Genomic DNA, 13,233 nt, shown 5'->3' with positions numbered 1-13,233 from the left:
GTAGAAAGGTAGCAACGCCCTCCTGCTTTTCCTTTTTCATGCATAGCAGCATGTAAAACAGCTTGCAGATGTCTGCTGTTTGTTACTGAACTAACATTAGCAAATTGATTTTTTCAGCAGATCACTGTTGTCTAATGGCTGCTTGTAATGAACAGAAGTTAATTAAACAAATAAATGTGTTTGATACATATGGTCTCTACTTTCTGTCAAGTAGCTTGCCTTCCCGCGAGTAATTATTATTTTTTTGCCTTGTGCAATAGAGGCTGAAGTCCACAAATAACTCAGATGAAAGTCTTTAGCACTGAATACATAAGTTGCCTGTGTGTGTGTGTGTGTGTGTGTGTGTGTGTTGTCTCAGCAGTGCAAGCTATTTTGGAGTTGAGCCAAAGTAAAAACTTTACTCTTGCTATTCCTTAAAGCCTGTCTTCCCACTCCTTTGGGTAAAAAAGGTAATTATGATACAATAAGTTGAAGTAACATCATAATTAAAGCAGTGTAAGCTACCATGTGCATGACAAAACCACTCAGCGTAAATCTAGGGGACTGAAGCCGAGCAAACAGGTTTCCAGCAAACCTCCTTTTCACACGCTTTAGAACGATAATGCAGCAGGCTTACCATTCACTTATGAATTTAATCCTGTGGGCACTAAGGGCTCAAGAAAGTGATATGGGCCGTACAGTTATGACAGAGATGGCATGAGTGGTGACGTCTGCCAACTCATTTATCACTGGACTCTCTTAGTGAGAGAGACCAGATCCAATTTCAGAGGTTTCTATGGGCTCAACAATGGCCTGCTATAAATACACTCACAGAGGGTTTTCCACACTCAACAACACACCCACACTCAGACTAATAGTCTTGTCCTGGTATAACTGTGTAACTGCATGTATGCTTGTCAGAGGAAGAACATGCAGTACAATAATAACATGACCGACGGTTTATCAGACCAGGAAGGAAAACTGAGTCTCGCGGTGATGTAATTTTATGTGTAAAACACACAAATGAGTGTTTTCATTTAAATAGAACAGACTGTAAAGAGGGATTTTCTAAGCTCTGCAAGCACAGAGAACGAGATGAATGCCTGCAGCAGAGAGAGAGAGAGACAGAGAGAGAGAGTCTGTGTGTGTGTGTGTGTGTGTGTGTGTGTGTCAGTGCACATAAAAAGTACAGAAGAAAACACAGGAGCCCCCCTACAAAGCACTAAACAGCCTCACAGAGTTATTTACAGCTCAATCCATCAATAAACGACAGGTGCAGCATCCTCACAAACAAACCTATTAGCTTTCCTCCCCCTGGAACAATATCCTCTCCAGCAATCAGCTGCTCTCTCTCTCTCTCTCTCTCTCTCTCTCTCTCTCTCTCTCTCTCTCTCTCTCTCTCCCCCTCACACACATACACACAGGTTTTTTAGGTTGTATGTGATTACAGTAGCTTGCTCTCTTACTAACAGGGTTTTTTTTTTTACAAGTATACTGAAAAATGAAAGTACAAACTAGTTCATTTTATTGGCCTCATTGCTTAATCACTGTAAAGTTAGCTGTGGTAGTAAACCATGATGTTAACAGTGGTGCCAACAGTGTGCTTTGTTTTTTCATTTCATCAAAACTTCTTCAACATCTCAAACTTTTTGTTCTGCAAAGTCTGGAAAAATCAGGATACATTACACAGCAATAGCAGCAAGGAGAGGCATGATGAAAATATAAAAGTACAAAGTGGCTCACTGGGCTTATTGAAAAAGTGACAATATTGATTATAACGTTTCATGTGATAAGACATAGAAATAATCCGACATGATACACCTTTAAAGGATAGGTTTAGTGTTTTCAGGAAGCATACTCAACCCAGGTGGTGTTAAAATATTGATACCCATCATGGATAATTGCAACGTCACTGTTGGTTTTTGGTGATGAGAAACAGACCACTGTGCTGCAGCTTCATGCCGGCTCTCAGCACAATCCAACAGATCACACATTTCCAGATTCAAACTAGAAGTGTGCACACAGCACAGTGCAGATCTCTGCCAGGCAGATATTCACACAAAAGCATCCCTTTTTTCATCTGCTGGGAGAAGGGGAGGAGAAGAAAAGACACAAAGGCCCTGCCTGCATATCCCTTTCTCTGGCGCTCATTATTCAATGGTTTTGAATAACCTCAACCACAAGAGGTCAAAACTCTGCACAAAAAAATATTAGGCTGATAGGCCCAGTGGTATGAAGATTAGCTGCGGACAGATATAAGCACACGGACAGGCACACACAACCGAAACGCAATATCCCTCTGCCTAGTGGAGATGAAAATATAAATCATCTTTTTGAAGACAACATATACCACAGTCAACTACATCTTGAAACTGTCCACCCCAGAAATGGTTGCAAACTGTGCTTTCTTTTTTTGTATTCAGCATTTACGATAATACATCTTTGCCTGCACCCACAACATCCTGCTGCTTGCTTTTCTCGCGCTGCATTCACAGGAACCAGGAGTTTCTGCCTGCCTGCAGCAACATGTGGTTCACAGTGTCAGTTTGGGATAGATGAATGCTCACAAGAAGAAACTCTGAATTTTCCTCCAGAGAGAATACCAAAGAAAAAAGCATCCAGCTTTCCTGAGTTGACACCACTGACACTAACACTTCATAAGACTGAATTTCTGAATCCCACGTTCGCGTGAACGCAGGATTGGCTGAGTCAGCAGCACAGAGTGGATGTTTACAAGGACATGTATTATGTTAAATGCAAAATCCAGCGTGGATTGAAGAATATCAATCTTATTTTGTTTTTCTATCATGGAGGAGTGAGCACTACATGTTTTCCAGTCCTGCTACAGAATACTATGCACTGTCACCGTTCTAAAATATGGCGAGTATGTTTGTGCAACAAATCACTGTGAGAGGTGTCCCACTATCCAGAGGGTCAGAACATAATGTTTCGTGAGTACCGCATGTAAGGCTAGACCTTGTTCCTGAATCCAGAGCGTTGCATGTCAGGGCAGAGGTCAGCAGGTCAATAGCTGCTCCAGATGGTACCTTTCCACTTTTGGAGGAAGGTGGGCCCAGGGAACATTGTACGGTGACTTCAAACATGAGACAGAACTGACACTGCAGGTATTTTGAGTTGTGTCTGGGCAATGTGAACAGGCTAGGTGTCACACCTGTCATGGAAACATGGCCATATCACGGCCAAAAGAAGAAAAAAAAAGTACAAAACCGCACCATAAAGGATAAAACAGATTACTTCCGATGCCTCTTCCATTAATATGTCAGAGGCAGACCAGCTGAAAGGTGCAATCCCTAGAGGAAGTGACAGCCAAAGGCACTCTCTTCGCTGTTCCATTTAAAACCAGCCTGTGACACTCATTTGGACTCATTTGCTGCACCCATCAGGCTCTGAGTTGGGCGACATGCTTGCCATTTTGTAACATAATGAACATCTCTGTGTTAGCTAGCTTTCATTTTGCCTCCTCCTCTTTTCTCCTCTTGTCCCCTTTTTCCACTCTGTCTGCCAACACCAAAATCCAGATGACCGGAGCATGGTGTACAGTAGGATCGGGTATCAAGCGGCTGAATGCAGTCCGCACTGCAGTCTGGTGCGGCTGAAAATGGCACAGAGACTGGAATCTGATCGTGGATGTTGTCAATATTAACGCCTTGAGTGAAAAAACACGACAGACTCACAGAGCAGATAAAAGCAGATAGAAGACCTTTTTTCTGTGCTGCATAAAATGACTGGCCAGTGTGGTCTTTGCCTAGAGAGTAGCTTTTTATGGCATGAAGGATTAATTATTTTCAGTATTTCCCACCTGGAGTAAATTATTCAAACATATAGGTGTGACTCCACATTTCATTTTGTGCGAGTGGCACAAGCAAAAGGAGAAATCCTTAAAAAATAAACCCCTTATTTTGGTAAGGGGGATAGATATAAAGATCAAAACTGAATATGAAAACTGAAAACTGAAACTGAATATGTGTTTTGAAATGAGAGAGAAACTACTTTTTGACAAACGCCACATGGTTTAGAGGAACACATTTCATTTCATGTATATGAATGATGTCAGCCACTGGTGTATTTTCCATTTTTTTATTATTAAATATTCTGTGTCTGAAATTTCTCCACCATATCACAAAATCCCTCACAGTATTTCAAATTCTTTAAGTCAAAAAAGATGTCCTTGAAAACGGATAAAATTTGTAGGAAAAGAAGTATTCTGTATACCGTGTTTGAACACTGGCGTGCTCTTAGCTGCTCGTCTTTTCATCACGTTACGTTGTGATTTCAACTTAAGAAATCTCTAGTCCATTTTGAGATTAAATTAAGGGAAAAAATGCAACATATAAAAACTGCACATGCTCCTATTTAGAAGAATGTGGAAGACAACAAAAAAGCAGCCGAGGCTGACACAAAAACACAGAGTTAAGGTTCAAAACACATACAGGGCGATCTAAGTGAGTGTTTCCATTTAACAGCAAAAAGCACAAACCAAATAATGCCTGTAAAATATGAAATGTCTCTCATTTGTTATGAACACGAGTCATCCCAGCAGGAGATTTTACACTGACTTTCAAGCATCTTTAGCCATACAGTTTTCACTATTCATCCTCCATATTCATACAAACACTCATTTTTCGTCTTAACCCTGACAGCTTCAGTTATGAATGACATTGTCTCGAGGGTTTGAACACGTGATCAAGCTTTAGTTCCATGGGGAAGGTCCTAGGTTCCTAAACCAACCGTCATCGATTAAAAAAACATTTCCAGTTTTGCTCTGCAGTTTGTGCGTTCAAGTATTGTATGCTTTTTGTCATAATACAGTCACACTTGCATTCCTCAGGCACTTCAAATCAAATGCTGGCACAGACCTGAATTTTTTTTAAACATATAAAATTCAGGATCAGAAATGCTGATGGTGATATTGGTTTCTTTCAGAGATTTATAAATGGGGCCCGTATGCTGTGTGGTCTTTGGAATGAAATCTGTGAATTTGCATTCATAATCCCTCTATGTGATTCAATAATTGGGGCTTTTTTTAAAGGCACTTTTGCACACTTTTTTTTTTTTACCATGCCAGTGTGCCTTTCTGTAAAATCATATGAAATAGAGCTTAGTGGATAGTTTGCCTATATAAAGTTAGGCAAGGGGAACCCCGCCAGCAACCATGTTTACAAGGTGTTGCAAGATGGCAGTGTAACAGTTATGGCAGTATGTTTAAGTTAAGGCTTTAAGGTGTGTAATCTGTAGTATCAAAATAAGAATAAACTTTGGTCCAAGACCTTCCACAGGTGCACAATTCAGACTATAACCATCTTTTGTGATATAATAAATGCCTGCAGTATAAGAGCCTCCAAATTTATAGTAAAAAACTCTAAGAAAAGTAGGATTCTACGGACTGTAGGAGATTAGAGGTGGTCTGTCCCTGTGTGCGGCTACTTCAGTCTAAGTGGGGTGAAAAAAAAAAAAACAATGGTGAAGACACTGTGTTAAAGAGATTTGTGTTCATATTATAGTGTTTTTTGGTGAAGGCTAAGTACATAACACTGCATCACATCTACCTCACCACCCATGTCCTATTTGCAGCGTGCAAAGACAGCATTCACATATGTTGCAAAGCAATAAAGCCACTCTACAAATGCACACAAAAAAACTATTCAACTTTTCTCCTGAAATATTTGATTTCAGTTCCGTCTGTGACAAATTCATTGAGCTGAAATTAAGATATTCAGCTCTGTGTACTTGCACATATATGTGCTAAATTCAGTTTTCAAACTTTATGTTAGAAAAATAATGGTCAACTGGTCACTGGAAAAGAATCACACCCCTATCAGTGTGGTGGAGAGGGGTGAAGCACACACCTCACAAAATGCATTCAACAGTGTAGTTCAATAATTAAAGAACTCAGTCTCGGTGTTTGCTTTCCAGTTCCTTTGAGTCTGTCTCTATTTCCAGAGTTAAATCATCAGTTAAGATTTTGTCCTTTGATTTATTTGGCTTTTACTCTCAGAATGGCAGGGTATCCATAAAAAGTTTGTCCACAATTGGTGGAGGGGGAACCAGGTCCTCCAGTTTCAGGTAGAATATGCGCTGCAGGCCCTGGGTGCAGAGTGTCCTCAGTTCAGGGAGTTTGCCCAGCAGACGAGAAAGAAAGTTGGGCTGGGTGCGGCTTGCCTCGGATCCGTTTCCACTCACATGTTCCCTTAAACACGTGATGATATGGTTCTGGAAGTCCTCAACCCGTTTGGGCTCCTTAAGGCCATGGCGATCTAGGCGCAAACATGTTCCAATGAATAACATGGGAAATCTCTGTCAATCTGACACAGTAAAATGCATAGTGCTCATAAATGTAAAATTCAAAAGGCAGAGATAATTACCAAAGAAAAAGAAGTACAATCAAATTGAGGTCATGTAAGTGAGCCTCACCAGTGATGATGACGAGTGCTGCCAGACAGGCAAAAGAGGACACGTCCAAGTTCATGCGGTGAAGGCTCTGGGAGAAATCCATGATGGAGTGGATCCAGTCGCCAAAGCTGCGAACACACTGCATGCGATGAAGGACGACTCCATTACAGAAGATGAGCTTGTTCTTCTCCGGACAGGACCTGCACACAGTTTCAAGCTGTTAATACCATCAGGGGATTGAGAGAGTGCACAGAAATATGTTGAAATGATCATTAAGGATGTTAACAGCTTGGTTTTAATTGTTTCTAATGATATAACAGGCCAACCTGTATGCCAAGCGAAGGATGAAGAGTTCAACAAAGGAGGATTCAAGGAGCAGCTCCTGGTCCTCCACGCAGAAGTCTGTAAATCCTGGGATAGTCTCAGCCCATTTCCTTATCACATCCAAGGCACCAGACAGAAGGTTGTAGAATTGCTGGATATCATTGGCATCCTCCTTCTCTGACAGGCTGACCTCTGTCTCCTGGTACTAAAGAGAAAGAGATGACAGCAGTAATGACTACCATCATCCTAAATGCCTCTGGTTTTCTGGAGATAATTGCAAATATATTCAGTGAGCTGTTAAGCGTCTTTACATTCATTTTATATACATTCTAAAAAACCAACTGAATTAATATTAAGAACCTCTGAGAACTTCATTCTCAGAATCTTTACCTTGGAGTAGTCCAGCTTTCCTATGGTCGGATTGGAGTCTAAATGTGCCCTGACGAGAGAAGCTATTATGTTGACATGGGGGGTGGTGGATGAAGCCTCAGCCACAGTCTTAGGTTTAGAGGGTAGACGACCCCGACGACCTTTGAGGCTGTCTGTGCGAACCACTAAGATGTGGAAAGAACAAAAAAAACAGAAATATTGATTCAAAGGACACGTTTGTGATCCTCACATGGCTGTCACCGCACTGCTTGAAAAACAACTGCTGTATCAGTTTCAGTTTCTCTTTTTCTGCAGCTGGCACCGTAAAGCTCCCGTTACATATGTCTGTCATTCCAAGCTATGGTTTCACAAGACTCTCATTACAAACCCAAGTTTCCCATCATCATACATTAGTTACTGAAAGGTTTAAGTGGGGCTGACATTGCATTACCTTCTTTGACCATTCCCACTGCAATACATTTCTGGAAACGGCAGAACTGGCAGCGGTTCCTGCGCCTCTTGTCTACCGGACAGTCTTTATTGGCGAGGCACACATATTTTGCATTTTTCTGTACAGTTCTCTGTTAAAAATGGACAAAATGAGTTGTGTTACTAGACAGCCGCAATGCTACAATACAAATAATAATGAAAATAATCAACATGAAGGTCCTCTTTAGTGTGTGACACGGAATACACTGAGTCACTGGTTAGCTCCATACCTTGAAGAAACCTTTGCAGCCCTCACAGGTGCGGACTCCATAGTGTTGACAGGATGCATTGTCCCCACAAACAGCACAGCGACCCTCAGTTTGTGCTGTGCTGCAGGTTTTAGGAGACATCATGGTCCCCTCCATTATCCTAGGGCTTTCCAGAGGTCCGTGGTCCAGGGACATCGGGGGGCAATGAAGTGGGGAGGTATGCTGCTGAGGAGACAGGAAGAAAGGGTCCTCCTGGCCCTGCTGAGGGTCCTGATGTTGCCCGAGGGGAGTGTGCTGCTCTGCTGCAGAGCTGAAGGTAAAGAAAGAAAGCTGCTGAGCTACAGCAGCCTTATCAGCCACTGAGGTTGGGGGAGAAGTATAGGGGCTGAAAGGGGAATCCCAAGCAGGTGTTGACTGAGCCTGAAAGCTTGGTGTTGGGGGAGAGCCAGCAGCATAACCTGGACTGCTGTAGTAGTCAGAGCCACAAGATGACAACGTCTCATCAAGATAGCTGAGTGCAAAGGAGCCTGGGTAGCAGCCATATACCTGGAGGTCATCCAGCTTGAATGGCTGGTGCTGCGTCTGAGGGCTGGAACTTCCTGCTACTGCAGTATGGCTGAATGAACCAGTAGAGGCAGTGGCTGAGGCTGTAATCTTGCAAGAGTAGGCGTCAAACTCCCCCACATAGCCATTTCCCACCAAAGTGTTGATGCTGGGCAACGAAGATGCAGATAGCTGGTCCTTATGGCCACTGATGTCCATTACCAGTTTGGCACTGAGGTCAGGATTCAAGAACTCAGAGCTGAAGTAGCTGTCATGCGGCAGGGTACCATACTGGGTTTGTACACAGGGCATTGCTAGAAGAGAGAATGACAGCTATGATTGCAACTGATAGTCCACATAACATGGCTGATTTTTTTCTAGTTCGTTTGGCATACCATATAAAAAATACATTTCCATGCTTAGAGAATGTCAAAATTATTGGGGAAAAAAGACTAAGCATGTAAATAATAATAAGAATGCATTTTATTTATAGAGCACTCTTCAGGATACTGAAAGATGCTTTATAAGTTAATCATCATAAAAAGCAACACAGTAAAAGCATATAACACACAGCATTAATCATTCATTAAAAGCAGCCCTGAGAAGGTGAGCTTTGATTAGTGATTTTTAGATTGGTGCAGTCTCAGATGTGTTTGGGGAGAGAGTTCCAGAGGGAGGAGGCAGCTATGCAGACTCCTATACTGACAGCTATACTGTTGCCCCAGGTACAGCACTCGGTCCTACCAATGATAATGTCTGATTTATCACAGTTTACTTTGAGGAAGTTGGCTTACACCGATGGTTTAATATCAGTGAGGCAGTTGGAAAGAGTTGAGTGAATTGCAGTGGTGATGGATTTAGTGGAGAGGTAGACTTGGACATCATCAGCATAGCAGTGGAAGTGGAGACCATGTGTGATTATGGCGTATGACTTTACCAAGGGAAAGCATGTAGAGGTAGAACAGGAGGGGACCAAGCACTGAACCCTGAGGGACGCCTTAGGACAGAGGAGTGGTGGAGGAAATGCAGTTGTTGATGCTGATGAACTGTTATCTGTTTGTGAGATATGATTTTTTAGCCAGGAGAGGGCAGGACAGGTGATGTTGAGAGAAGAATGGAGTGGCTGATGGTGTCGAAAGCTGCAGTTGACTACTGACTTTTTAAATGCTATCTAAACTACCATCATTCATTCCCTTTTTTTGACAAAAATTAACATGAACTGGAGCACATTAATGCATATATACTGAAAATATCATTTTAATAATTCAGCTTTCAAAGTTAAAGAAAGCAAGTGACCCAGGTCGATAATATTGGTTGACTGTTTATAAACATGTATTGGAAAAAATTCAAATGCCAGAATTTAAGTGAACAACTCAACATTTTTCAAAACTCGTCCTACACCAACCCTATTAATTCAGCATGCCCTTACACTAACTTTAGGGCCTATCAGTCCCTCTAAGAAAATGTAGAAGGTGGTCAAGTGAAGCAACGGTATTGTGTTACTAGCTTTTAATGCTTTGAAAACCTCCCTCAGAGGAGGGCAACCCTCTTCCACAAGGACTGTACAAGGGAGTGCAGGAGATTATATTTCAGGGTGGGCTAAATGCCAGCTGAAGTGGGAAAGGTGGCAAAGCCTGTTGCTGTGCGTGTGTGTGCATGTGTGTGTGTGTGTGTGCTAACTCTCTCATTCAGTTGCTCAATCCATGAGTGAAGCACATCTCTAGAGAACATCTAATTATTTTTTGAGAATCATTGAGTTCAACTCAACATTACAATTGGCTCGTTCTTCAAATCGAAAGGGAACACCACTACAATTTAACCCAGTAAACTGGTGTTACCCTAAATTCAAATTAATTGAAAAAGTAATGACTTAACTCTTAAAATCTGCTAATTATCTGCATGAGAACACAGACAGTAGACAGCTGATGAGATCAGGACAAGAGACACAGCAATGAACACCCACTGTGCTGTAATTGTAGTACTAGCAGTAATTGTAGTACTTTAAATATGTTATTGATCCCACTCTGGGAAATGATGATGACTAACAATAATGCAACACACCTAGAAGAATAATGTAGCCAACTGGAAGCCCAAAAATACTACTATGCTATAACAACTTAGGAGGAAAAGCAAACTCTTGAGAACAAATGAAACAATAATGTAAGTTACAACTTTGACTTAAAACAGCTATAAAGTCCTAACCTTACAGAATGGCAACAATGGGACTGTTCCCTGAACACTTATGAGATACACATGATATTTTCACACACTCAGGAATCCATCAGACTATCTAATTAATTATCAAAGTACAAGACACAGAGGGTAGAATCCCCATCAGTGTTGATTTTAAGTTATTATGAAAATAATCAGTATGAGAAATAAGCAAGCCTGATTTTTTTTTCTTACTGTAGCCACAACAAAATTATCAATAAGGGACCTCTTCCCCAAACAAACAAATACATAAACAAACAAATAAACAAAAAAGTGAATAGTAAAGCATGGAAACAAATAATCCACTTTCACTGACCTGATTCATTCAGATATCCGGATTTTGTAGGAGTGTTTTCGTTTATTCCACACGGATGAGAGCCATGAGCGTCACCTCTGCCGGCCGCTGCGCGCTCACACACATACACACACACCGCGTCAGGACTTTGGGAGAAAGCTATAGCCGTGCACCAAGCACCATTTAGTCTGTTTTATTTTGCTTGCATCGACATAAGGCGTGTCCTTGTCCATATTTGGTTAACGGGGCGGTGGAACTTTCCGGGTCACGAGCCAATGGCGTCGCTTCCACACCGACGTTCTTCCGTCTGACGCACGCACGGGATTCCATTGACGCAAGAGCCGGCTGAGCGTCTGATCTAAAAATAGACCAACAACGACTACGGCAGACACGTGGGGCTATTACTGGCCGAAATATGCTAAAAATAAACCCCGACGTGTTAGATGATGATATTTTATGACTGGAAATGTAAGTTTAATTTCATGATACTGCAATAAATGAATGGATGCGGTCCTCGTAGCTCTCTGCTTGGTGTTTGTGAGCTGCGGTGCATGTGCCCAGGAGGTGATGGGGTCAATAGAGGTTTGCACTGATCAACTAAATGAGATTTTTTTTTTTTTTTTTTTTAACTGAAGGTTAAAATTAATCATTACACCCTGCCTTGTGTGTTTTCGAAACAAACTGAATGCTGACGGAGTCTCCAAAATCATATTTCACCCACGAACCTCTGATATTCAATCACAGATATAAGACATTCCGTTTGACTTCTAGGAAACGGAAATTCATCTCTAGTAAATAAAACAATAACAATAATTTAAAAAATGTATATGTAGGCTTTTAGTGTTGATGAATAAAACAGGACGATTTGCTTCTTATTAATTATTCAATTCATTTAAAAAATTGTCAGTGATGTTTTTAAAATAGCTGAAGTCCAGGGTACAGAGGGATTTTTGTCACACGTCTCTTTCTTATGTTCAAAACTCATCTATTTTCTATATAGTTATGTCAGAAACTGATCATTGCCAAAGGGAAAATTAAAGCTGTTCATCTCGTATCTCTATGTGGTTATTGGGTAATTGATATGTTTCTAATGATTTTTTTATATAAGTATAAAATTTTATTTTATAAGTAAGCAAAAATATTTCAAAATCCATTAAGAAATGCAGGTTGTTTTGTAGTGAAGTTTCAGAAAACAGCATTAAATGCGCCTTTATGATGTGTAACATATGTCAGACTAACATCACATGTTATTAGGAGCAAAGAAAAAAAAAACTTTGACACACAAAAAGCACAAGTTATTATTATAGCCTGTCAGTGTACACTTTGCATTTTCCTTTTTCCTTTGGAGCTCACGTATCACACTGCAGTGACATCACCGGGCAGCCTGCACTGTGTCTTAGTCACAGCTGTAAACTTTCATTTGTCAGCATTAACAGAAGCATCATATCAGCTCTGAGGTCATTAGTTCCCCCCCGCAACAAGGAAAAGCAACACACACAAACACTTGAGCCCTCTCTGGGGTCTGATCTAATTAACTCCTGGTTTCTTTTTTAAGTAGCAGAAAAGAGATGGACACCACCGGGTACACTGGAGTCTAGACTATCTCTGCAGAGTAAAATGAATCCAGTTTCTGCCCGGGTCAGCTGTGCTCTCTCTCTCCCTCTCTCTCTCTCATTTATTTATCTATTTGTTTGTTTGTTTGTTTGTTTTTTCATTTCTCAGGGACATTGCATATTAGGATAGTTTTTCATGTAGTCCCTGGCCAGGTGTGAAGTTGGCAGCCTAAAGTTGACCTAAAATTAAGAAACATATTCGACAAATCTACAAAGTCAACCTGAACTCAATGGCATGCCGTTCTTGGCGAGGTTAATAAGGTTAATACAAAGAACAGCACTCCCTGTGTCTTCATCATAAGGTAAAAATAAACAAATAAAAAAAATAAACAATGGACTGGATTCTCTGATTCCCAGCTTTGGAGAGAGTCACATATGTTCATAGATATAGTTTGAGGTATCTAACAGAAAGATTTCCTCATTTCCCTCCTGTGAGTGACCAAATCCACGGCGTCTTAATCCCGGGCAGATGGGATGTTCTTCACTTCTGCAGCCCAACTGTGTAATTAAAAGTTTTTCTGCAGCTCCCAGTTTGAATTTCAGTGTAATATACTTTTTCTTCTTTTTGTATTTAACCCATATACACACTACTGATGGTACTGCTGGTGATGTAAAATGACTTCAGTGATGTTTAGCACAGGAAATGGAAAGCTTTCAATAGCTGCGTGCAGGTTAAATCACCATTGTGTTGTGTTCGTCAGGCGTAGATATTTATGTGCAGAGTATGAAAATATCAGATTGCAACTTTAAAGTAGGCCAGTGTCAGTGCTTTCATATAGAGGACCACTTA

At 41.0% G+C, this 13,233-nt stretch overlaps 1 protein-coding gene across 1 annotated transcript; it reads right to left on the bottom strand.

The window, feature by feature from the left end:
* Nucleotides 1-4,103: 4,103 nt before the first annotated feature.
* On the bottom strand, nucleotides 4,104-10,956 carry LOC115358821 (probable nuclear hormone receptor HR38). The gene is made up of 7 exons (XM_030050878.1): nucleotides 10,852-10,956; nucleotides 7,803-8,638; nucleotides 7,535-7,664; nucleotides 7,105-7,268; nucleotides 6,717-6,919; nucleotides 6,412-6,590; nucleotides 4,104-6,254 (listed from the first exon to the last, which is right to left on the bottom strand). The coding sequence occupies exons 2-7, from the start codon at nucleotides 8,634-8,636 to the stop codon at nucleotides 5,992-5,994; spliced, it is 1,773 nt and encodes a 590-aa protein (XP_029906738.1). The 5' UTR covers nucleotides 8,637-8,638; nucleotides 10,852-10,956; the 3' UTR covers nucleotides 4,104-5,991.
* Nucleotides 10,957-13,233: the final 2,277 nt, after the last annotated feature.

The sequence above is a fragment of the Myripristis murdjan genome, chromosome 5 (genome assembly GCF_902150065.1).
Source record: "Myripristis murdjan chromosome 5, fMyrMur1.1, whole genome shotgun sequence".
Classification (NCBI taxonomy): Eukaryota; Metazoa; Chordata; class Actinopteri; order Holocentriformes; family Holocentridae; genus Myripristis; species Myripristis murdjan.
This window is presented reverse-complemented; position numbering and strand designations above follow the sequence as displayed.